The sequence below is a fragment of the Panthera pardus genome, unplaced genomic scaffold, assembly GCF_024362965.1.
Source record: "Panthera pardus isolate Hobbes unplaced genomic scaffold, ASM2436296v1 HiC_scaffold_8, whole genome shotgun sequence".
Classification (NCBI taxonomy): domain Eukaryota; kingdom Metazoa; phylum Chordata; class Mammalia; order Carnivora; family Felidae; genus Panthera; species Panthera pardus.
In genome coordinates this window covers 77,269,483-77,296,648 of record NW_026527013.1, presented here as the reverse complement: position 1 = coordinate 77,296,648, position 27,166 = coordinate 77,269,483, and the positions used below count along the sequence as shown (strand labels likewise).

Here is a 27,166-nt window from a genome sequence, read left to right as displayed (position 1 = left end):
TCATACCATATGGAAAAAATTAACTTCAAAAGAACTTAGTAAACCTTCCAGACAAAAATACAGGGGCAAGTATTTCTGGTCTTGGGTTAGACAAAGATTTCTTAAGTCAAGAAATAAAACAAAACAAAACAAAAACCCCAGAAATTATAAAAGAAAAATGGATAAGTTGGACTTTATCAAAATTAACTTTTATCATGTGGAAGACACTGTTAAGAAAATGAAAAGGCAAATCACAAAGGAAATATATTTGCAAAACATACATCTGAGAAAGGACTTTGAATCTAGAATATATAAAGCTCTCTTAACACTTAATAAGAGAATAAGCAATAACTAAAAAATAAAAATCCAACAATTTTTTTAAAAGCCAATAATTTTGACAAACACGTGAGCAAAGAAGCTATACAGATACCTAATAAGCATGTGAAAATATGGTCATCATTAAGTCTTTAAGCTAGTGGAAGTTAAAACCACAATGAAAATCCACTATGCATTCACAAGGATGACCAATATAAAAAATGACTGATAATATCATGTATTGATAAGGATATAGAGCAACTGGAATTGCCAAACATTGTTGATGGGAATGTAAAATGGTACATCCATACTGGAAAATAGCTTAGCAGTCATTTACAAAGTTAAACATATACTTATAAAATGATCAGACAATTACACTCATATATTTACCCAAGAATGAAGACATAGGTCTACAAAAACCTTCTACGTGAACAATAGCAGTAGCTTTATTCATAATAACCCCAAACTGCAACAATCTAGTTGTCTCCCAATTGGGGAATGGATAAACAAATAGTTCTATAATATATATACTGTAATATTAATTAGCAATAAAAGGGACTATTGATATGTACAACAACATGGATGAATCTTACAATAATTATGCTGATATGAAAGAACATAGCCTATATGATACTAGTTTTACAAAAGTCTAGGAAAAGCTTTTACTGACAGACAGCTGATCATCAGTTGCCAGGAGCCAAGAGGTGGGAGTTAGGTGATTACAAAAGTACATGAGGGAAACTTGTGGGGTGATGGAGTGTTTCGTATCTTAATTGTCGTGGTGGGTAAAAGGATAGAAACGACTGTCAAAATGCATAGAATTTTCTTACAATTGGTGACTTTTACTGTATATAAGTTATATCTCAAAAAAGTTGACCGAAATAGATACCTAACACAGGGAGACACACAGCATTCACTGAATAGTGTAATTTGTAAAAGTAAAGGGAGTCAATCAGTCCTAAATACACGCTTTGCGTAAGTTCTATTTGGGCACACACGAATGAAGACCTCCCCTGTGGTGACTGCCTTGCCGCATAGTTCCTCAGAAACAGAAGTAGAGAAGCAAAGTAGTGTGGTTTATTCAACTCTGGCTTGCCGGTGACTAAACAATGTTAACATCTACTAGGTACTTTCATAACATTTGTAAATAAAAATTTACACAGAAACTCCAAAACCCTTTTTACATTCAGTGATTAGGCAGTGCCATTATTTCATGATCAAAAAATATAAATAAATAAATAAATAAATAAATAAATAAATAAATAAATAAATAACAAATTTTGGGGATCATGTTTGAATAACCAACTTTAAATTCATGATGAAGGTATTTCATCTGTTCACTCATCAAATCCTCATTTTTAATAATAAAATAACTATGAAGTCTTAGCATTTTGGTATCTTTTAGTTAGAAAATAATTCTATAAGCATCAAATAAATTCTTCAACATTAATTGCTTTATACCCTTTACACGGGAAAACTTCAGAGTTCCTCTTTGTTTGAATTATGGAGAATTCACTCATTCTTCTGGAGAATTTTAATCCACATACTAATTATAAAAAATATTAAGAAATTAACTTATTGCTTATAAATCTGAATATATGGCTAGCATAAGAAATGACAATTAGTTAATGAGTTTTACAAACATGTGTTTTATAAACCAATAAAGCAAAACTTCTAGACATTAAATTTTGAAGTGGAAAATGCTGAAATGAAATTGTACAATAAATAGCATACTTACAATCTGTTGCCACACGAAACTGAGAAGAAAGTGCTTGAGTAACTGAATTCCAAAAAGTGTACAAAATTTCAGATTGTCCATCCTGTGACCCAAAAAAAGGGATGTATTCATTAATTATTAAAAATTGTAATGGAGCGGGGCCTGGGTGGTTCAGTCAGTTAAGCATCTGACTCTTGGTTTCACTCAGGTCATGATCTCACGGTCCGTGAGTTCGAGCCCCACAGGGGGCTCTGTGCTGACAGCATGGAGCCTGCCTGGGATTCTCTCTCTCCCTCTCTCTCTGCCCCTCCTCTGCTCTCTCTGTCTCTCAAAATAAATAAACTTAAAAAATATTGTAATGGATAAGAAGATATGACATTAAACATTTATTCCAAATGTATTTTTTATTCCAAATGTATTTAAGTGGAATTTTCTAAACCATCTAACTATCAAACAATGGCATTAGTAGGTAACTAAACAGGAACATATACCTGACTCAAATCATGTCTCATGTTCAAGTTGTGAGCCATCATCCTTCTCTGCTACTTACTGGCTATATGAGCCTGGGCAAGTTTCATCATTCTGAGCCTCCTTCTATCTGCTGCCAAACGGTGATGACAACAGTACCTACATTTCATTGCAGTATTATTATAATAAGGGTTAAAAAAGTTTATAAAAGTAAAGTGTTTGGACAGTCCCTGACATATAATAAGCCCACAATGAATTTAGTTATTTATTATTACAATTATATTACCATCTTCCTTATAGATATAGAAGATAACTGTGTGACCATAACAAAATGATGAAGAAAGCAAGCTTAGACCAGGAATGGCCCCCCACCCCAGAAAAGGATTCACCAATTACAAGAGAGTACTGCCTAAAGTATAGATAGATAGTTAAAGAAGTTTTTTTAAGTCACGGGAATTACTACTACTCCGCACAATACTTCACTCAACTTCGAATAAATGTTTTAGAAAGTAATTACTAAAAAGAGAAACATTAGTTCAAGTATAATTTGTTAAAATGAGACAAAGTACTTTAATACTCTTAAAACAGATCACACTTCTAGAAATTTCGCCAAGTACTTTTAAGGTATTTCTATAGGTGTGGTGTATGATATCAAGTTGCCAATATTCTAATTCCGAAGTCCAAAAATGCAATTCATACGGTTAGCCCTAATAACAAAAATAAAATATACCTAATATTCAAATATGTCCTACAAAATGAGAAAACTCTTTAATTCTATTTTAGTTTTGTACTTGCAACAAATACAATTCCAGTTTGCAAAGATATAAACTTAAAAAAAGTTACCAAATGAAAAGTACCGATTTCTCACTTTTGTACCTACATACATTTTGGTGTTCAACATTGGTTTCTTTTTTAATGTGAATTTGCTTTGAATTCAACTGTGTACTGTGTATCATAAAAAAAGCAAACCAACTAATTGTTCATTTCTTACATAATGATCAGAAAATATATTCAGATTCCTAAGATTTTATGTAATATGCATATTATATAGTATGTGTATCGTATATTATGCACTTTAAAGTAAATGTTTTTATATAAAAAAACTTTTATAACACAAGACATAAACAGAATGAAGGACATAGGCATGTGATCATCTCAACTGATGCACACTAAAACATGTGACAAAATTCAATAGCCTTTCATGATAAAAATCACTAAAAAACCTAGGAACAGAAAATTACCTCAACATAATAAAGGCCATATATGAAAAGCCCAGACAGAATAGCAAAATGGTGACAAACTGAAAGCTTTTCCTCTAAAGAAAACCTGATGATTATAGATCTACTTCTACACACATACACGTACCCCTAGGAAAGAAAATTTAGGTCAATCTTACTTAAGAATACAAATACAAGGGGTGCCTGGGTGGGTCAGTCAGTTAAGCATCCGACTTCGGCTCAGGTCATGATCTCACAGTTTATGAGTTCGAGCCCCGTTTTGGGCTCTGTGCTGACAGCTCAGAGCCAGAAGCCTCCTTTGGATTCTGTGTCTCCCTCTCTCTCTGCTCCTCCCTTACTCATACTCTGCCTCTCTCTCAAATAAACATTAAAAAAAATTTTTTTTAAATACAAATATGAAATTCTCAGATATGAAAGCAAATTGATTTCAATAGATTATTAAAACAATTATTTGAATTATCTAAATAAGTGGATTGAGGTCTGCAATACATCATTTAATATTAGGAAATCTATTAATAGCTCAATGTCTCTAATAAGGAAATCTACAGAATAATTTAGCTAAGTGAATTCAAGGCAATTAATAACCTTTGTTAAAATACTTAATACCCAGTCCTTATTTTTTAAAAATTCATAGAAAACAATACATAAAGTTGTGGTAAAAAACAGATTTACTCTTAACTGTTTTTAAGTGTAGAGCAGTAATAACTGCATCTAGAACTTTTTCATCTTGCCAAACTGAAATGCTATACCGGTTGAATTCCCCTTTCCTCTCTACCCCCAGCCCCTAGCAACCAACAATCGACTTTAATTTTCTAAGCATGTAACTACTTTAGTATACCTCATATTAAGTGGAATCATGGGTCTTTTATGATTGTTTTATTTACATAATGTCCTCAAGTTTTATCCATGTTGTAGCATGTGACAGGGTTTCCTTCTTTTTTAAGGCTGAATAATATTCGTGTGAGTGTGTGAGTGTGTGTGTGTGACAGAGATTCTCTTTATTCATCCGTGGATGGACACTAAGATTGCTTCTATCACTTGGCTATTATGAATAAGGCTGCAATGAACACAGGTGAGCAGATACCTCTTCAAGATCCTGTTTTCAGTTTTTCTGGATATACATTTTCAGAAGTCAGATTGCTAGATCATATGGTAATTCTATTTTTAAATTTCTGAGGAACTTTCCGTACTATTTTTCTCAGCAGCTGTACCATTTTACATTTCCATCAATGGTGCACAGGGGTTCCAATTTCTCCACATCCTCATTAATACTGTTTTCTAATGAGTACAATATGATATCTCATTATTTTGATTTGCATTTCCTGATGATCAGTGATGCAGAACATCTTTTTATATGCTTGTTGGCTATTTGTATGCAATCTTTGGAGAATGTCTATTCAAGTCCTTCACACATTTTTTAAACAGAGTTTTGTTGTTGTGCAGTTGTGCGAATTCTTTATATGTTCTGGACATCAATCCCTTATCTGATATATGGCTTACAAGTATTTTCTCCTATTCTGGATGTTGCATTTTCACTCTGTTGATTGTTTCCTTTGTCACACAAGTTTTGAAGTGTGATATAGTCCCACTGGTCTATTTTTGCTTTTGCTGCCTGTGATTTGGGTGTCTTATGCACAAAATCATTGCCAAATCCAATTTTACGAAGCTTCCCCCCTATGTTTTCTTTCAGGGGTTTTATTTAGGTTTTACATTTAGGACTTTAATTCATTTTGAATTAATTTTTGTATATGGTCAAAGGTCAAGGTCCCATTTTTTTTCTTTTGCACATGGATATCCAGTTTTTCTCAGCATGGTTTGTTGAAGAGACTAGTAATGGAAAATTTGTGTGACCCTTTTATTCTGTATTCCACTGTTTGTTTTGTTTTTACCTGAAGTTAATACTGTCACTATTGCTTTCACTTGAGAAATGTTTCTCAATTTGTTTTTATTCTATGCTGTTAGCTTTTGATGTGGCTCTTATAAATAACATGTATTTTATTGTTAAATATAATTTTTGTTTTTTAGTAAGAAAATATAAACCAAGTATGTTTACCTAATAGGTTGTTCTTGCTTTTATCATTTCATTTTATGCTTTCTTTGTATTTCCTTTGTTTTCTGTATTTGTTCTGTGGATTATTTTTGCTTGCTTTTATCTCCCCTAGACTTCTCTTGCATTTCTTTCAGATATGTTGTCATTGCTACAATTAGCCATAAATTCCTTTGAGGGAAATAATCTTAGAATTATTGAAACCGATTTCTAGAAAGAGCAGAACATTTTCAAGGCTTTAGAGAATTGTAAAATAAACAAGAAAATTCTAACTCCTTGACACAGCCTTTTTGTCTGTTTTACCACTGCAATTTCGGCACTGAGAATGTCACCCAGACATAAAAGACACACAATAAATATTTACTGAAAGAGGGATATTGAAATATTTATTGAAAGTCTCATAAGAAGGCTATCTTAGTCCCTTTCCAGAGAGAAAACAAAAGCTCAATAAGATATGGTGACCTGCTTACAATGAAACAGAAAGTAGCAGAACCGAGATTTGATCTAAGGTCTGTTTGATACATTAAAAGTATTATTCTCCCTTAACTTGACTTACAAAGCCATTATGCCTTGGGTTTTCTCAGCCTATTTCTTGTTTCACACCACTGAGGTCAAAGATTCAACCATACTCAAATTCTTTCTTGAAGAAAAAGGTTCTTGAAGGCTCTTTTTCAGTCTCTCTTAGTTATCACCTTTTAAAACCTGCACCTTCTTCAGAATTCAGTTTAGGTATCTCATCTCTTGGTTCCCCTAGGTTTGACACACTCTGTTATAAACTTCTATAGCATCCCATATTCCCCATCATAAGAGATTTCACTATGTAAGTAAAGGAACAGAGTAGTGATTAAGAAGAGGAACTCTGGAGCCAGAATAATGAGGTTAAAATCGCGACTCTAACACTGACTGTGACTGTGGATAAGTTACTTAATTTCTCTATACGTCAGTATCCTCATCTACAAAATGGAAACCCATTTCATACATTTATCATGAAGATTAAATGGGTTAATTATGATGAAGTGCTTAAAATAGTCCCTGGCATAGTAGGCATTATATGAATACCTGTAAATATTGCTAACTCTATTTGTAACACATAATCAAAATAACTAATAATGTCTCTTTAGTATCTCCAGTGACTGCCACATAATAGTATCTACTATTGTTGTGGTGGTTAATTTTATGAGTCACCTTGACTGGCTACTGGGTACCCTAGGTACTTGGTCAACATAATTCTGGTTGTCTTTCAGGGTGTTTCTGGATGAGTTTAACAGTTGAATGCGTAGACTCAGTGAATGCCCTCTCTAATGTGGGTGGGCCTCATCCAAACAGTTGAAGGCCTGAGGAGATGAGAAAAGGCTAAGACAGAATTCCTTCTGTCTTTCTTCAAGGTGGAATATCAGGTTTGTTTTTTTTTTTCTTTTTTCTTTTTTCCTGCTTTATGACTCAAACTGAAAGAGTGGCTCTTCCTGGGTCTTGAGCCTGCAGACCTTTGGGCCAGAACTATACTATTGGCTCTCCTCAGTCTTAAGCCTTTGGATTCAGAGTGGACCTACACCATCAGTTCTCCTGGGTCTTCAGCTTACTGACTGAGATGTTAGGACTTACCAGCCTCCAAAATGGTGTTAGTCATGTCTTTATAATGAATCTTTCTCTTTCTCTGTGTGTTTGAGTGTGTCAGTGTGAGTGTGTGTGTGTGTGTGTGTGTGTGTGTGTGTGTATCTCTTATTGATTCTGTTTCCCTGGACAACACTTACACGACACTTGGGGAAAAAAAAATCAATCAATTAATCAGTCAATTCTTAGGACTTGTCATACTAAAACTACAGTCAGTTACCAAAGATGTATACTAAAAAGCATTAGCAATTGTTGGAACAATAAAGGACAAGAAAAGTGCTTAAAAAAGATGAAAGAAGATGAGGTGGATTCAGAAGAATGGGAAAATTGTAGGAGATAATAATGAAAATGTAGGTTTGAGGATAGGATATTACAACAAAGAGATTTGTATATATGTGTATATATACTTCTGTATATGTATATGATGTACATATATACACATATATTATACAATTCTGCCAAAATATAAAGAGATGTTAATTTTATTTATCAAAGAATTATCAACAATTTTATTGTCAAAGCCACAATATATTAAAAATATAACTACCTGCAAAAAATAGGAAAATATAAAGATACATAAAAAATCATTTTATTGGGGAGTCTGGGTGGCTCAGTCAGTTAAACGTCTGACTTGGGCTCAGGTCATGATCTCACGGTTCGTGGGTTCAAGCCCTGTTCTGGGCTTTGTGCTGACAGCTCAGAGACTGGAACCTGCTTCCAATTCTGTCTCTCCCTCTCTCTCTGCCCCTCCCCCACTTGTAGTCTGCCTCTCTCTCTTTCAAAAATAAACATTAAAAATTTTTTTTAAATCATTTTATTTACACTTTCAAATCGAATTAGCATGTTACATAATTGCTCCTAAGTATGTTGAAACAAAATTAATTCTACTAGATTGCAATAATTCAACTAGACTGCCACTGAAAGGTATTTGATATTAATCTATTTACAACCTACATCCAATACCATTGAAGTTTTTTCTTCTTACTTTTTTCGTCCATTTGGGCTGCTGTAACAAAAATACCATAAATGGGGTGACTTACAAACACCACAAATGTTTTTCTCACAGTTCTAGAGGCAGGAAGTCCAAGACCAAAGTCCTGGCAGATTTGGTGTCAAAGTGAAGACCTTGTTCCTTACAAATGGCTATTTTTTCACTGTAACCTGACATGGTAGAAGAGAGGAGCTAACTCTCTGGGGTTTCTTTTACTATGAAGGCTCTATCTACCCTCATGACCTAATCACCCCCTAAAGGCACCCCCTGCTAAGAGAATCACCAGAGGGGTAGGATTTCAAATATGACTTTTAGGGGTACACAAACATTCAGACCATAGCACTTTCATTAATTTTAATGCAATCATGTTATCAGATCAATTTTGGGAAATGTTTGCAACTTAAAACAACTCTTGGCCTATTTCTTAGTTATAAATAGAAATAATATTACAATTCTCAAATTTCAAAAAGAATGACAGATCTTTGGCTGAGACCAATAAGCTGAAAATAAAACAAAATTCAGATGTATTTTAAACACATAAATAATAAAAGGGTGCCTGGCCATCTCAGTCAATGATGCATGCGACTCTTAATCTCAGGTTCATGAGTTCAAGCCCCATGATGGGCATGGAACCTACTTAAAAAAAAATTAAATATATATATATATTTAATATATATTAATAATACATATAATATTATAATATATTATAATATTATATTATTATTATATTATATATAATATATATAACATATATAATATATATTATATATTATATATAATATATATTATATATGTTATATATATACCAAAAATATATTAAAATATATAAAAATACCAAAAATATATATTATATATTATAATTATATATACACACACACACACACATATATAATATACAGGAATTCTAAAATATTTATGCTTGGATGAATCTGTTATTTATAATTACAGCTTGGTCTTTGACTGCTTTTGTCATTAATTTTGACCTCATTAAATAAATATACAGAGAGAAACTCAGAATGACAATACTTGAACAAAACTGATTTCAAAGCAGATATTATTCACTTTATCTTTATAACATGGAATCTACCATGGATTTTCTTGCTAAAATGTATTTGATAGAATCTTATTGCACACAGTTATAAGGTCTAAACCTTCAAACAAATGTTCTTGCATTAGTTGTAGTAAAAGGGTATGGGCTCTTGATTTATACCAAGGTATGCCATTTACTGGCTCTGTAACCTTGGGCAGGTCCTTCATCTTTCTGAGCTTATAAGCTATGTAAGCAACAGGCAAAATAACAATTTATAGAATTTACTTTAATGAAGAGTCAGGATATCTTGGACTAGACTCCAAGGAAGATTGGAATTCACCATACAGATGGCAAGAAGAGATGAGAAGAGAGCATTCCAGAAAGAAGGATGCACAGAGCATAAAGATGTGAAAAGAATTTTTTCTGAAGATTTAAAAATTGTTAAGTAATCTCTATACCCAGGATGGGGCTCAAACTCACAACCGCGAGATCAAGAGTCCCATGCTCTTCCAACTGAGCCAGCCAGGCACCCCAGGAAAAGCATTCTCTATTCTCTGAATGCATTTGGAGCATTCAGGATAAATGGAAGTGGTAAGGATAGAAAGTAAGATAAGAATCAGATCAAGAAGTGTCTTAATTTATCATATAGATACCAGTGAAATATTTAAGGATTTTAATGAGAGCATACCATGATTAAACTTGTGTTTTAGGTAAATCACTCTGATAATAATGAACAGTATGTGGGATGGTGGCAAGCCTGCAGGGAAGATCAGTTATGAATTTGCTGAAAAAATACAGGTGAAAGGGAGTTTACCATGGCAGCAGGAAAAGTGATGGGGCTTGATGAGCAATCAAATATATTTATGAAGGACTAGAACTAGATATATTTCTAGAGGACTAGGAAGATGGGAGATTGATCAAACAAAATGGAATTTTAGAAGGGGCAGCAGGTGAGCAAAGAAAGATTAGCTCATTTAGATTTCTGCTTCTAGAACCTGTGGAGCATCCAAGTGAAGACTATGTAAGCTAGTAAAAAATCTCTTGCTTAAGAACAAGATCTAAGCTGAGGAAATAGACTTAGGTGTTATCAGCATTTGGAGGTTGTAGAAACTGTTAGCATGTGTGAGTTTTTCTACTGATTGCAGGTAGCATAGAAGGAAAAAATGTTGAGGACAGGACCCAGAAGAACAATATTATTTGAAGGCTGGCAGAACAAATAATCCAGAATGGAGAGAAAAGAGTAGGTGCATACAGTTACCAAAAAAAAAAAAAAAAAGACTGGTCACAAGTTAGTAATTGCTGAAGCTGGATGATTTGCCAGTCACTGTCCTGTACTTTGGCTCTCTACTTTGGTGTATGCTTGAAATTTTAAAAATAAAACATTTCAAAAGGAGGGGTAGGTGCAGGAAGAAGAGTCAGTGAAGGATTCTGAAGAGATACAGTATCTGTGAAGGAGGAAAGCATTAAGCAGAAGAAGCAGTTATTACCTTGGAGGAGTGAACTGAGAAGAAGGATTGAGTAGTTGGGTCACCAGAATGAATTTAGGAAGAACTGTTTGAATGCAGAAGCTTGATTTCAGTGTTTGTTTGTTTTATTTTTATTAAAAAAAAATTTTACCTTATTTATTTTTGGGAGAGAGGCAGAGCAGGGGGAGGGGCAGAGAAAGAGGGAGACACAGAATCAGAAATAGGTTCCAGGCTCTGAGCTGGTAGCACAGAGCCCAATGAGGGGCTCGAACTCACGAACCGGAAGATCATGACCTGAGCTGAAGTCGGAAGCTTAACCAACTGAGCCACCCAGGTGCCCCTTGATTTCAGTGGGTTTGAGCGAAACGGAAATAAGAAAGTAGACACACAAAGTAGCTTACTAAACCCAGGCATGAAAGGAAAAAAAAATACTTAGATGGAGATACAGAACGAAGGATTTCATTTTAATTTTGGTTTTAAATGATAGGGCCTTGAGGAAGTAGCCAAGAAAGGCTGCCATGGGAGAAGTCAAGAGAATGTTCTAGAAGAGGGTAAGATGTAGAATATAAAACAAAAGTTGAGAGATAAGTCTGAGGAAAAAAAAAGATACAATCCAACTCAATCTTTGAGACAAAAACAGAGTGATGATCAGTGCACATGCAGAGTTCACAAGTTGGTGTGCTTACTGAGAGAAGGTCAGAAGGAAGCAGAGGGCATTAAGATCAAAAAAGAAGAGAAAGTAAAAGATTTAGCAAAAATTCTGAGCCAGAGATCTCTGTAGAGTGATCATGTTGTGAATAAGAAAACCTACAGACTTGATCAAAGAAACCAAATATATATGAAGTTTAAATTAGTTCTTAATCATCTTCTGGATTCAAAGTATCTTCTGGATTTGGTGAAGCAAATACAGGGCAAAGAAAAAAAAATTCTTCTACTGGAAAATAGCCTTCAGGGAGAAATATTTACTGCGTCGATTAGGAAAGACAGACACAAATTCAACAGGGACTTCAAGATGAACACCACACAGCAAAATGAGAAAGCCTACACAAACAAAACAATTTCAGTTGAAGTCAAAATGTTGGCTTTTATATGCACATTGTTCAGAGAAAAAGAACAATATTTTTGGTACAATCTTTTTGTTTTTACAAATAGGGGATTAGACTAAAGTAGTAGTGGGAGACAGTGAAAAGTAGTCAGATTTCAGATACCTTTTGAAGACGAACAGATAGGACCTGACATAAAATATACAGTTAAACAGAAAGACTATATACAAAACGTTAACAGAGATGATCTCTGGGTGAAAGGATTAAATATGGTGACTTCTTCATTCTTTTTAATGTTTTGGAGGGGTAATTAGATAATTTGACTCATTCTCAACAGAAGAATAAATTCTTGGTGTAAAATATTCAATACTGAAATACATACAGCAAAAAATTGCAAGTTCCTCTTCAAACTCAAATCCCACACTCTGCCCTAGAGAGTATCACTAAACTACAGTGAAAAAGGGTTTTAAAAGCCCTTTCTATACAGTTTATTGCAGTGTTTCTCAACTTTTTTTCTTTATCATCCTCCAAGGAGAAGGCTAAATAACTGCATACAAATATATAATGCATATATTATGCTTATATAAGTATAATGTACTTATTAAATTAAATTTAATTTAGTTACTCACTAATAAGAGAAATTAAATACTAAGGAATAAGATTTTGTAGGGCAGGGTTGAACTCTAGAGGCCACAAGCCATTATAGTATCTAAGGTTTTTTTGTGCCTCCCCATTCCCCATATAACAAAACAAAACAAAACAAAACAAAACAAAACAAAATAAAACAGAACTATTTCTTCCTCTTGGGATCAATATTGCCCTCATTGAGAATGCATAGTTTACTGGCATTTAAAATTTCAAATATATCTACTATGAATCGTCCTTTCCTTAAAACTGGTCCCTTGGTTTCTGCTGCCATATTCTCTTTGGTTTCATCTAAGATACTCCTTATTGCCTCCTCTGTTACTGTGTTTCCCAAATTCACTGAATGGAAAATATTTTTTGATATGCACTGGAAAATATGTTTCCTTATTTAAAATTACACCAGTACTACAGTATTAAGATATACATGATATAAAATATATGAAACCGTTTAAAGGATAAGATCTTTTAAACGCATGGGTAGAAATTATAACTATCTTTTTCCATGTTGCACTGCTTATACCACTTAGGAAAATAGGGTTCTATATGAATTTTATAAGGTGAATTTTCTTTGGACTCTGGTCTAGGTACAGGTCTTTTCTCTCTGTAGCCATTTTCATCCATTACCATGGCTTTGACTGCCATGTATGAGCTGATGTCTCTCAAATTTATGTCTCTAGCCCAGGTCTCTCTTCTGAGCTTCAGTTCCACATATAAATTGCCTACCTGACATCTTCATTTGGATATCACATGAACACCTGAATACAGAGCTCATCATCTTTCCTCTTAAATATGCTTCTCAGTTTATGCTCCTAAATGAAATCACTCCTATCTCTCAGAACCCTTGTCAAACCAGAATGTTTGGTGTCATCTTACCATTTCTAATCTATTACTAAGATGTACCGGTTTTATCACCTAAATAATTCTCAAGTCAGCCCATTTCTCTCCATCTTCACCACCATCAACATTAATCATTGTTACAGGCTGAATTATTTCTCCATAAAATTCTTATGCTGGAGTCCTAAGCATCCCATACCTCAGAATGTGACCATACTGGGAGATAATGCATTTAAAGAATTAAGTTAAATGGGGTCATTAGGATGGACCCTCATCCAATACAACTGGTATCTTTATAAGAAGAGGATATCTGAACACAGGAAGACACAGAAGGAAGACGATCTGAAGACACAGGAAGAGGACGGCCATTTATATGCCAAAATGAGAGGCCTGGAACAAAAAGAGGTCCTTCCCCAAAGGCTCTCAGATGGAACCAACTCTGCCAAACATCACGATATCAGACTTCTAGCCCCCAGGTGTGAGAAAACCAATTTTTGTTGTTGTTGTCAAGCCATTCAGTTTGTGGAACTTTATTACAGCGGTCCTAGGAAACTAATACAACCCTCATTATATCCTTCTGAATTCGGGCAATAGGCCACCTTTCACTAGAGTTGGCTCCCTCTAATCTATACCCCACGGTGCAATTAAGATCAAAATTAAAAACCATATATGAGGGGCACCTGGGTGACCCAGTTGGGTAAGCATCCGATTTTGGCTCAAGTTATGACCTCATGGTTCATGAGTTTGAGGCCCATGTCAGGCTCTGCACTGACCCTGCATAACCTGCTTGGGATTCCCTCCCCCTCCTTCCCTCCCTCCCCCCCACCATTCCCTGCTTACACTCTCTCTTTCAAAATAAATAAATTTCTAAAAATCTGTAAAAAAATTTAAAAACCTACAAGTATGAATCATGTCACTTGGGCTTAAAATAAAAGTTTAAAATCTGTAAAATAGCACATAAATCTCTTCTAGGCACTCTAACCACATTATGAAATGCTCTTCCCCCTCCAGCTATACTGGACTTCTATCGATTCCTGAAAACTATGTTTCATTCTTTTTGCATACTTCTCCCTTTCACTGAGCCAACTTACCAGTAACACCTAAGCTTTTTAAAATTCATTTAAGGAGACCACATTACGTATTTTCATAGACCCTGAAAGTCTTTTTGTAAGCTATCACAAAACCATAAATGATCATTTATACAATTGTTTGCTTAATGTGTATTTCGCTAACTAGTACCTGATTCTGTTCTGTTCATTCTAATAAACAGAATCCTATCCGATCCCTAACACAGTACCTGGAATATGGAATATGGCAGGTATTCAGTAACAATTTAACAAAGAACTTAGACATACTCCATTTTCCTAATATTCTGAAATATTTTACTATAATCTTAACAAAAAGTAATTGTTTGCTAATAAATGTATGCTGTGCTGACACAACTATTTAAAGAGCTACTAAAAACTTCCATTTCATTTCTTCTTCACTTTGAGGAAATAATGAGATTCCATAAAAGATATATATGTTCCTATAGTTAAAGGGCTCCTCTCAATGCAAAAATTTGTTTTCACAGAAATATAATCTAAAATAAATAACTGAAAACTTTTCAGACTCTACCAAAAAACAATTTCATTAGATCTTTTAAAATCAGGTCTCTTTAAAAGTTTTATTATAAAGTTTATTATGTCTTAGACAAATTATACTGTAAGAAAATATATATTTTACTATGGACTTCAGTTGTGGTGTTATTTATGTATCCTTCCCTCCCCCAAAATGTAAACAAATGCCTAAATTCTTTTATAGTCACTTAAATTAGTACCAATATGACTATGAATATCCAAACATTCACATTTATTCATTTTTTTCTCACAGACATGTACATATACACAAAAGCATGCCTCTTAACAATATACTTAAACACGGATTAATACTGAAATTCAGATCCTTAAAGATCTTTAGTGTCTGTTGTTAAATAAAAGAGAGAAATATAAATTAAAGTGAAATAATATAATGCTTGCCTTAAAATATCAGATTAACATGCCATGGTTAAATCCTCTCTAGTCAACAGAAATAGTAAATTAAGTAATGTACTATATGAAATTACTTTTCAAGTATCTAGCTCTTATTTTCTATTTCTTTCCCATCTTTGTATCTACTAAAGATTAAGGCAAATATTTGCCTATTTCCTTCTTCCAAAAGCAGAAAAGCAAGAATAGAAAAACTCATGCCAGTGTTATTTTTAAAAACCAAGAGATTCAGTGACATCAGATGGTAGAATAGGAAGACTCATCTCTTCCTCACCCACAAAAACACTGACTTAATAGCAATATATGGTCCAAAAGTCCTCTACTAGTTAAGAAGTACAGTACCAGAAACCAGTTAAGAAGTCACAGTACCACACATGAGATCAAAGCCAAGAACAGAAGCCTTGAAATGGCACAAAAAGTCATTTTGTTTCAATCATGCCAGTTCTTCTCTGAAGCTAACACAGCTCAGAACTGGGAGGAAAATTCCATCTTGCAGCTTCTCCCTTGAGAGGCAAGAGAAAAGTGGAATGTACATGACCCTGTATGTATAACACCCTGAAGAGTCCATTAAAAAAAAAAACCCAACTATTAATGGTTCAATATCCATAAATCAATTATGATACATCACAATAATAAAAGAAAGGATAAGAACCACATGATCCTCTCAGTAGATGCAAAGAAAGCATCTGACAAAATACAGCATCCTTTCTTGATGAAAACCCTCAAGAAAGTAGGGATAGAAGGATCATACCTCAAGATCATAAAAGCCATATATGAAAGACCCACTGCCAAGATCATCCTCAATGGGGAAAATCTGAGAGCTTTCCCCCTAAGGTCAAGAACAAAACAAGGATGTCCACTCTCACCACTATTATTTAACACAGTGTTGGAAGTCCTAGCCTCAGCAACCAGACAACACAAAGAAATAAAACACATGCAAACTGGCATGGAAGTCAAACTCTCACTCTTCACAGATGACATGATACTCTATGTGGAAAACCCAAAAAAAAATGCCACCAAAAAACTACTAGAACTGATACATGAATTCAGCAAAGTTGCAGGATATAAAATCAATGTACAGAAATTGGTTACATTTCTTTACACCAGTAATGAAGCAGCAGAAAGAGAAATCAAAGAACTGATCCCATTTACAGCTGCACCCAAAACTATAAAATACCTAGGAATAAACCTAACCAAAGAAGTGAAAAATCTATACATTGAAAACTATAGAAAGCTTATGAAAGACATTGAAGAAGACACAGAAAAAAAGGAAAAACATTCCATGCTCATGGATTGGAAGAATATTGTTAAAACGTCAATACTGCCCAAAGCAATCTACATATTTAATGCAATCCTTATCAAAAAACACCAGCATTCTTCACAGAGCTAGAATAAACATTCCTAAAATGTGAATGAAACCAGAAAAGACCCTGAACAGTCAAAGCAATCCTGAAAAAGAAAACCAAAGCTGGAGGCATCACAATTCTGGACGTCAAGCTGTATTACAAAGCCGTAATCATCAAGACAGTATGGTACTGGCACAAGAACAGTCACATAGATAAATGGGACAGAACAGAGAACCCAGAAATGGACCCACAAACATATGGTCAACTAATCTTTGACAAAGCAGGAAAGAATATCTAACAGAAAAAAGTCTCTTCAGCAAATGGTGCTGGGAAAACTGGACAGTGACATGCAGAAAAATGAAACTGGACCACTTTCTTAGACCATACACAAAAATACACTAAAAATGGATGAAAGACCTAAATGTGAGAAAGGAAGCCATCAAAATCTTAGAGGAGAAAACAGGCAACAACCTCTTTAACCTGGGCCAGGTCAAAGAGGCAAGGGAAACAAAAGTAAAAATCAACTACTGGGACCTCATCAAGATAAAAAGCTTCTGCACTGCAAAGGAATCACCAACAAAACTAAAAGGCAACCGACAGAATGAGAGAAGATACTTGCAAGTGACATATGGGATAAAGGGTTAGTATCCAAAATCTATAAAGAACTTATCAAATTAAACACCCAAAAAACAAATAATCCATTGAAGAAATGGGCAAAAGACATGAAAAGACACTTTTCCAAAGAAGACATCCACATGGCTAACAGACACCATGGAAAGATGCTCAACATCACCCATCATCAGGGAAATACAAATCAAAACTGCAATGAGAGACCACCTCACACCTGTCAGAATGGCTAAAATTAACAGCTCGGGCAACAACAGATATTGGCGAGGATATGGAGAAAGAGGAACTCTTTTGCACTGCTGGTGGGAATGCAAACTGGTGCAGGCCCTACAGAAAACAGTATGGAGATTCCTCAAAAAATTAAAAATAGAACTACCCTATGACCCAGCAACTGTACTAGTAGGTATTTATCCAAAAGATAAATATTGAAGGGTCACAGGCATCATAATGTTTATACCAGCACTTTAACAATAGCCCAAGTATGGAAAGAGCCCAAATGTCCATTGACTGATGAATGAATAAAGATGTGGTGTGTGTGTACACACACACACACACACACACACACACACACTGGAATATTACTTGGCAATCAAAAAAAATGAAATTTTGCCATTTGCAACAACATGGATAGAACTAGAGTCTATTACACTAAGCGAAATAAGTCAGTCAGAGAAAGACAAGTGCCATATGACCTCACTCATACGTGGAATTTAAGATACAAAACAGATGAACATAAAGCAAGGGAAGCAAAAATAATATAAAAAGAGGGAGGGAGACAAACCATAAGAAACTCTTAAATACAGAGAACAAACTGGGGGTTGCTGGAGGGGTTCTGGGTGGGGGGAAGGGCTAAATGGGCAAGGAGCATTAAGGAGGCCACTTGCTGGGATGAGCACTGGGTGTTATATGTAAGTCATAAATCACTAAATTCTATTCCTGAAATCATTATTACCCTATATGTTAACTTAGATATAAATTATATATATATATATATATATATATATATATATATATATATATATATATAGTAATTTTTTTCAGAAGGTAGTAACAAAACCTGCCAAAAGAAATCATCAAAGTTGCAGAATACAGAACCAACACACAAATACCAGGTACATTTCTACACACTAACAATAAACAACCTGAAGAGGAGATCATGATGGTAATCCCACTTAAAATAGCACCAAAAAAAGAGTAAAATACTTAGGACAAACTTAACCATGGAGGGGAAACAGTGCTGAAAGAAATTAAAGATGACACAAATAAGCAGAAAGTTATCTGGTGTTCCTGGATTAGAAGACTTAATACTGTTAAAACGTCCATACTACCCAAGCAACCTACAGCTTCAATGCAATCACTATCAAAATCCCAAAGAAATTTTTTGCAGAAATGGAAAAAAAAACATTTAAAATTCATAAGGAATCTCAAGGGATCCCAAATAGCCCAAACAATCTTTAGAAAGAAAAACAGAACTGGAGGTCTCAGACTTCTTGACTTCAAAACATATTACAAAGCTAGAGCAATCAAAACCAATATGATACTAGCACAAAGACAAACATACAAATAAGTGGAACAGAATAGACAGCCCAGAAATAAATCTTCATCTACACAGTTGTACGATCTCTGACAAGGGAGATCAATGGGGAAAGGATGGTTTCTTAAACCAATGATGTTGAAAAACTGGATATCCATATGCAAAAGAAAGAAACTGGACCATTTCCTTACACCATATATAAAAATTCAAAACGAAGTAAAGCCCTAAATATAAGACCTAAAGTTATAAAACTTGTAAAAGAAAACATAGGGGGAAAGCTTCATATTATTGGATTTGGTAGACATAACATCAAAATTACAGTCATCAGCAGCAAAACTACGCAGATGGAACTACATTAAACTTCCAAACTTCTGTGTGACAAAGCAAATAATTAACAGAAAGAAAAGGCAACATACAGAATGGAGAAAATACTTTCTGGCCATATTATCTAATAAGAGATTAAAAACCAACTGGTCCAGTTGGTAAAGCAAGCAACCCTAGATCTTGGGGTTGAGATGTGAAGCTCCACATTAGGCACAGTTTACTTAAAAAAACCAAAACACTCCTACAACAACAAAAAACAAATAACTCTATTAAAACAAAATGTGTAAAGAACTTGACTAGACATTTCAACAAAGAAGATAATACAGTCAACAAGCATATGAAAAGATCAGTATCACTAATCATTAGGAAATGGGAAGTGCAAATCAAACATAATGAGTTATTACCTCATACCTGTTAGGATGGCCATGATCAAAACAAAGAAAATAGTGGCACTTGGGTGGCTCAGTTGGTTAAGTGTCCAACTTCAGCTCAAGTCATGACCTTGAGTTTGTGAGTTCAAGCCCTGCATGGAGTTGTGTGCTGACAGCTCAGAGCCTGAAGCCTGCTTTGTATTCTGTGTCTCCCTCTCTCTCTGCCTCTCCCCGACTCTCATTCTCTCTATCTCAAAAATAAATTAATTAAATAATAAATAAAAATAAATAAAAAACCAAAGAAGATAATAACTGTTGATGAGGGTGTGGAGGAACTGGAGCCCTCATGCACTATTGATGGGAATGTAAGATGGACCAGTCACTATGAAAAATACTATGGACTTTCCTTAAAAAATTAAAAATTATTGTATGTCACATCTTAACTAATTGGATTGCTAAAAAGAAAATAACTACATTTCATTTCAGCATCAGACTGCTATTTGAACAAGGTGCCTGATACATTCAGGCATTTAGCATTTCTTTTTGTAAAAGAATACAGGAGTATACATTATGCATAACTAAAGTAGTCCTGCATAGTTACTTGAGAGAACTGTTAACGTCTTTCATTTGCACTTAAGTAGTTTTAATACCTAAAAATCCCTAATGCAAACTAATATTGCTATACAGAGTTGTGAGGAAGTAAAAGGAAAAAACGAATCGGTTGCTGGTTAGTGAAGCCTATTACTCTGACAGAAAGTTCAGTTCTTCTATAGGAATCTCAATATCAATTTTGCTCACCAAAAACAAACCTATTATGGATGTCTTTCCTTGGATGGGAAGAATCAATACTGTCAAAATGTCAATACTACCCAAAGCAATCTACACATTCAGTGCAATCCCAATCAAAATTGCACCAGCATTCTTCTCAAAGTTAGAACAAACAATCCTAAAATTTCTACGGAATTACAAAAGACCCTGAATAGCTCAAGTAATATTGAAAAAGAAAACCAAAGTGGGAAGCATCACAATCCCAGACTTTTAGCTTCCATTACAAAGCTGTAGTCATCAAGACAGTATAATATTGGCACAAAAACAGACACATGAACCAATGGAATAGAATACAGAACCCAGAATTGGACCCACAAACGTATGGCCAACTAATCTCTGACAAAGCAGGAAAAAGCATCCAATGGAAAAAAGACAGTCTCTATAAGCAAATGGTGCTGGGACAGCAACATGCAGAAGTTTGAAACTAGACCACTTTCTTATACCATACACAAAAATAAACTCAAAATGAATGAAAGACCTAAATGTGAGACAGGAAACTATCAAAACCCTAGAGGAGAAAACCGGCAACAACCTCTTTGACCTCAGCCACAGCAATTTCTTCCTTGACACATCTCCAAAGGCAAGGGAATTAAAAGCAAAAATGAACTATTGGGACCTCATCAAGATAAAAAGCTTCTGCACTGCAAAGGAAACAATCAACAAAACTAAAGGGCAACTGACGGAATGGGCAAAGATATTTGCAAATGACATATTGGATAAAGGGCTAGTATCCAAAATCGATAAAGAACTTAACCAAACTCAACACCCCAAAAACAAATAATCCAGTGAAGCAATGGGCAGAAGACATGAATAGATACTTTTCCAAAGAAGACGTCCATGTGGCTAACAGACACATGAAAAGATGCTCAAGGGCACTCATCATCAGGGAAATACAAATCAAAACCACACTGAGATATCACCTCATGCCAGTCAGAGTGGCTACAATGAACAACTCAGGAAACTACTGATGCCGGTGAGGATGTGGAGAAACGGAAACCCTCTTGCACTGCTGATGGGAATGCAAACTGGTGCAGCTGCTCTGGAAAACAGTATGGAGGTTCCTCAAAAATTTAAAAATAGAACTACCCTACAACCCAGTAATAACACTACTAGGAATTTATCTAGGGGATACAGGAGTGCTGATGCATAGGGGCACATGCACCCCAATGTTTATAGCAGTGCTTTCAACAATAGCCAAATTATAGAAAGAGCTTAAATGTCCATCAATTGATGAATAGATAAAGAAGACGTGGTTTATATATACAATGGAATACTACTTGGCAATGAGAAAGAATGAAATCATGCCATTTGCAGCAATGTGAATGGAACTGGAAGGTATTATGCTGGATGAAGTAAGTCGGTCAGAGAAGGACAGATATCATATGTTTTCACTCATATGTGGATCTTGAGAAACTTAACAGAAGACCAGGGAGGAAGGGAAGGGGAAAATATAGTTACAAACAAAGAGGGAGGAAGGCGAACCGCAAGAGACTCTTAAATACAAACTGAGGGTGGATGGGGGGTGGGGGAGAGGGGAAAATAGGTGATGGGCATTGAGATGGGTACTTGTTGGGATGAGCACTGGGTGTTGTATGTAACGATGAACCACGAGAATCTACCCCAAAACCAAGAGCACACTTTACACACTGTATGTTAGCCAATTTGACCATAAATTTAAAAAAAAAAAAAAAAAAAAGAATTCTTCTTTAGGTCTTCCTACAATAAGCTTTCCTTCTTCAGATACTTTAATACTGTACCACTATAAACTATTAAAGGATATTTTCTGTTAGTATTTCCACAGAATATCATAACAAATAAGTCCCTTGAACAGAACAACTATGACTAGAAAGCAAAACCAGTGAGGAAAGAAGTCATCTAAAGGCAAGGACTATGTTACTTTACTGAACTTTTTATCCCAGTGCCCAGCAAAGCATTCAGTTACATTTTGTAAATATGCTCATTTCAGTATCAGATAGTATCTCCTTTCATAGGTCAAACGTGAATTAGAAATTTTATTTAAGCATTCCACAGGAAATGGAGAGCAAAATTTAAAAGAAAAGAGCTAGAGTGACTTTAAGGGTGTTTAAGCACTTTCAAAGCATTCGCATTTTTACTTGACTTCTGCTCACATATATCTATTCACTACAGCTACTATCAACTGCATGAACAGGATTCTAACCCATCTGCATGAAAGGTGAAAACAATTTAAATACTCAGCAATGTTCTAATTGTTTAACATAGAAAAAGGGTCTAGCATTACCACTTTGGCCAAAAATGATTAGTGTGTTGCACAGAACTTACACATTTTGGGTATTTTAACATTTATTATTATACAAACAAGTAATAATTACATCAAAGAGAGGATAGAAATATAAAGAGTTTATTCACTCAAATTAGGAAAAAAGTTTGGAGAGAACTTCCCCCCCACCCCAACATTGTTAAATGTGGTTGACAAGAGGTATTACAGATGACCCTAATCAGTACAAAATACAGAGTTGTGTTCATGTCCAGGACTCTCAAAGGCAAGCATTTGATACACAGTATGAAAAAGTTTATAAGCAAATAGTACAGAGAGAAAGACAAAAGAAGAGAGAGAGGGAAAGAACAGCCTAAAAGTTGGAACCACAATGAACGTATCAATCTTAAACTATAGGCAGTCATAGACTAGCTCAATTCTCCAGAGATAGTCATGCAGCTTTCTGATGATTCGGATAGGTCTAATATTTGTTTAAATGTGCAGAAAAGCAATAGGAATGAATTCCTCTGGCATATTTGAACTCTTATTTTCTTTCTTTCTTTCTCCCCCTCCCCCCATCTCTCTCTCTTCTTCCTTCCTTTCTCTTTTCTTTTTCTTTCTTTTCTCTTATTATGTTAGGTCGGCCCCTCCAGGACAATGTTGAGGAGAAGCAAGGATAGTGGGCATCTGGCCTTTTCCATGACTGTAAAGGTAATGCTTTTCACATTTTATCAATGAGAACAATGACTGTTAACAGTTTTATTAGATATCCTTTATCAATTTAAGAAACTTCCTTTCTCTTAGTTGGCTGGCACTTTTTATCATCATTAATTCTTTCTGTACTTCTGAGATAGTTGTATCTTTTTTACTTACTGCTGTGCTTGGTGTGCTAATATTTTAAGATTCTTTAATATTACATGCCTCAGCATGATTGGACTGTAATTTTCTTTTCCTGTAATCCTGAACTGGTTTTGGTATAAAGGTCATTTTAGTCTCATAATGAGTGAGGGAGTTTTCTTCTTCTCTAAGAAAACAACAACAGCAGCAAAACGACCTGTTCCTTGAACTTTTGGTAGAAGTTGCTTGAAAAACCATGAGACTACTGGTTTCTTGGTGGAAAGACTTTGAACTAGCAATTCAATTTCTTTGAAGGTTAAAGGACTATGCATAGTGTCTAATCTTACTTTAAAAATTTTGGAAAAGTTCTATTTTTCTAGAAATGTGTCCGTTTCACCTGCCTTTTAAAATTAGTTGGCATATAATTTTTCATGGTATCTTTTTTCCCTTAAACTTTAATTATGAACGTATAGAAAAATTTTACACTTAGAGGAAAAGTTGCAGGAATAACCCCCACCCCCATTTCTACAGTTCACTCCAATTCACCACTTGATTACCAACATTGAGCCACATTTGCTTTATCACCATCACTCTCTCCCTCTCCTTTCCTCCTTCTCTCTCTCAAACATCTGAGAGTAAGTTGTACACATCAGAGCTCTGTACAACTAAATAATTAAGTGACTTCCTGATATAAAAACATTCTTCTAGATAACCATAATACAGTTATCAAACTTGGGATTTTTAACCTTGTTACATATATATCTAATATACCTTTCATATTCCAATTTCATGAACTGTCCAATGTTTTTTATAGCACTGTTTTTTTTCTGGAACAGGAATTAGACCAGCATCATATATTTTACAGTTAGCTGTCATATGTCTTTACATAAAGTCTTTCATACTATGGAACTACTCTTCAATCTTTGTGTTTTATATCACTGGTATTTTTAAGCAGTGAAGACTAGTTATCTTACAGAATGTCCCAAATTTGGATTTATCTTGTTTCCACATAATTAGACTCAGGTTAGGCATTTTTGTCTTGAATACAACATGAATAATCTGTTCTCAGCATATCATGTATATCTGCAAGGTAATGGGGGTTTTAATTTTGATTATGCAGTTAAAGTGCTGTTTGATTCTTCTACTGTATAGTTACTACCTTTCCTTTTGGAATTAGTAATTACTGGGAGACAGCTTAATATCATGTAAATATATTGCTCCTTATCAAAGTCCCCTTCTCCTAGATTTAGCATCCACTGATGATTATTGTCTGGATCAAATTTGACTATAATAGCTGCAAAACAGTTATCTTTTGGGGACACCTGGGTGGCTCAGTTGGCTAAGCATCTGACTTTGGCTCAGGTCATAATTGGTTTGTGAGGTTGAGCCCCACTGCACTGGTGGTATGGAACCTGCTTGGGATTCTCTTTCTCTCTCTCTCTCTCTCTCTCTCTCTCTCTCTCTCTCTTTCCCCTTCCCCACTTGCTCTCTCTCTCACTCTCTCTCTCTCTCAAAATAAGTAAAAAAATACCAGTTACCTTTTAAATTTCATTGTTCTATCTTCCTTAACTGGCAGTCCATCGTAAGGAAGAGCTTTCCCTTTTCATTTGTCAGTCCATCATCTGTCTGTCTAGCCTGATATATGGACCTCTGAATTTTTATTTTACTCAATAGGTTAAAATCCACTACTGACCTTACTTGTTTTGATGATCAGTTTTGGAGCATTTCTTTACTTTCTAGCACAAGATATTCCATGTTCACCTTCAATTTTCTTAGCTCTAGGCCCAGAACCAGCAATTTCTTCAAATAACCCTGATGTTATTTTGTTACCTTGTTTTGAGTTGGTGCAATACAAAATACATATTGTATCCTATACAATGTATATATTCTGAATACCAGCCCTTAATCAGATACATGACTTTCAGTGAATTTACAGTTGTGAACCATCAACACAATTCAGTTTTAGAATAATCCTGTCATCACAGAAGCTCCCTCTTTATCATACACACACCAAACCCTGCTCTAGCACCCAGTGACTATCATTTATCTGCCTTCTATCTATAGTTTTGCTTTTACAGAAATTTCATATAAACAAAATCCCACATTTTGAGTTTGACCACTTTCACTTATGTTTTGAAGGTTTATCCATGTAGTTTGATATATAAGTATTTTGTTTCCTCTTATTGTGGGATAGTTCTGCATTGTATAAATATACTACATTTTGTTCATCCATTGACCAGGTGATGGGCATTTAGATTTTTTTCCAGTATTTGGTTATTGTGAATAAGGCTGCCAGAAACATCTGTGTATAGACCCTCTTTGTGGACACAGGTTTTCATTTCTCTTGGTAAGTATCTAGGAATGGAACTGTTGAATCATATGGTGAGTGTATACTGAGGAACGGACAAAATGCTTTCCAAAGGCACAACACTATTTGACATTTCCACCAGCAATACATGAGTGTTACAGTTTCTCCACATCTTCACCAACACTTGTTAATGGTAGTCATTTTGATTCCACTGGTTGTGCAGTGGAATCTCACTGTAGTTTGGATTTGCATTTTCCTTATGACTTATCTTGAGGTTTTATGTACATCATTATTATCCACTTGCATATCTTCTTAGTTAACAGTCTATTAATAACTTTTGCCCCCTTATAATTTCTCCCTTTTGTGGCTCCCCAACCTCCTCCACCGTACCTCTTCCTTATATAACCACTGATGGGTTTCCATCACAATAGAATAGTTGTATTTTCCAGAATTTTATATTCCAAGAAGTCCTTGTTTTGCATGGTACAGTGTTAACAAAAACTCATGCACATACAAAGCAAGGACATAGGTTCGAACCTGCATACATTTTAGTAAATATAATCCCATGTAAAGCAAAGACTGCCTTTACACAGAATTGTAGAATATATCCTTTTCTCTTTGGGGTCGTCCATTCAACATAAATTTGAGATTAATTCATGTTTTCACATGTATCAGTAGTTCATTTCTTTTTGTTGCTGATTATATTCCGTTATGTGGCTTTACCATGGTTTATCCATTAACATGTTATGGATACTTGGGTTATTCAAGGTTATCAGCTATTAAATAAAAAGCTGATAGCAAACATTGGTATGCAAGTCTTTCGTGGATATACTCTTTCATGTCTCTAGGATTAATACATGGGGGTACACTGAGGAGTCACATACCAAGTGTATGTTTAACTTTTCAAGAATCTGCCAAACTGTCTTCCAAAGTGGTTGTACAAGTTTACGTTTCCCATCAGCAGCATATAAGAATTCCAGTCACTCTATAACCTCACCAGCACCAACACTTGGCACTGCCAGCCTTTAAAATTTTAGGTATGTGCTTATTTGACATCTATCTACCAAGTGTCTGTTTGAACCTTTTGTCCCAGTCTAAAAACTGACAAGTTGCTTTGTGAGTTCTGAGAGTTCTTTTTAGACATAAATCCTTTATTCGATATATGATTTGCAAATATTTTCTCCCAGTCTATACCTTGTCTTGTATTCTCTTAATTAAGTGATTTGCAGAGCAGGAATTCTTCATCTTGATTAAGTCTCAAATATCAGGGTTGGAAAAAATAAAAAATAAACAAAAATAAAAATGAAATAAAATATCAGGGTTGCGGGGTTTTTTTTCTTTTAT

At 34.8% G+C, this 27,166-nt stretch overlaps 1 protein-coding gene across 3 annotated transcripts in view; it reads right to left on the bottom strand.

The window, feature by feature from the left end:
* The window catches only part of COG5 (component of oligomeric golgi complex 5), a 334,355-nt gene that overhangs the window by 109,956 nt on the left and 197,233 nt on the right, over positions 1-27,166 (bottom strand). For all 3 annotated transcript variants that reach the window (XM_053897953.1, XM_053897952.1, XM_019451191.2), the window contains exon 11: positions 2,033-2,114. In XM_053897953.1, coding sequence (XP_053753928.1) covers positions 2,033-2,114 — 82 coding nt within the window. The remainder of the gene's footprint in view (positions 1-2,032; positions 2,115-27,166) is intronic.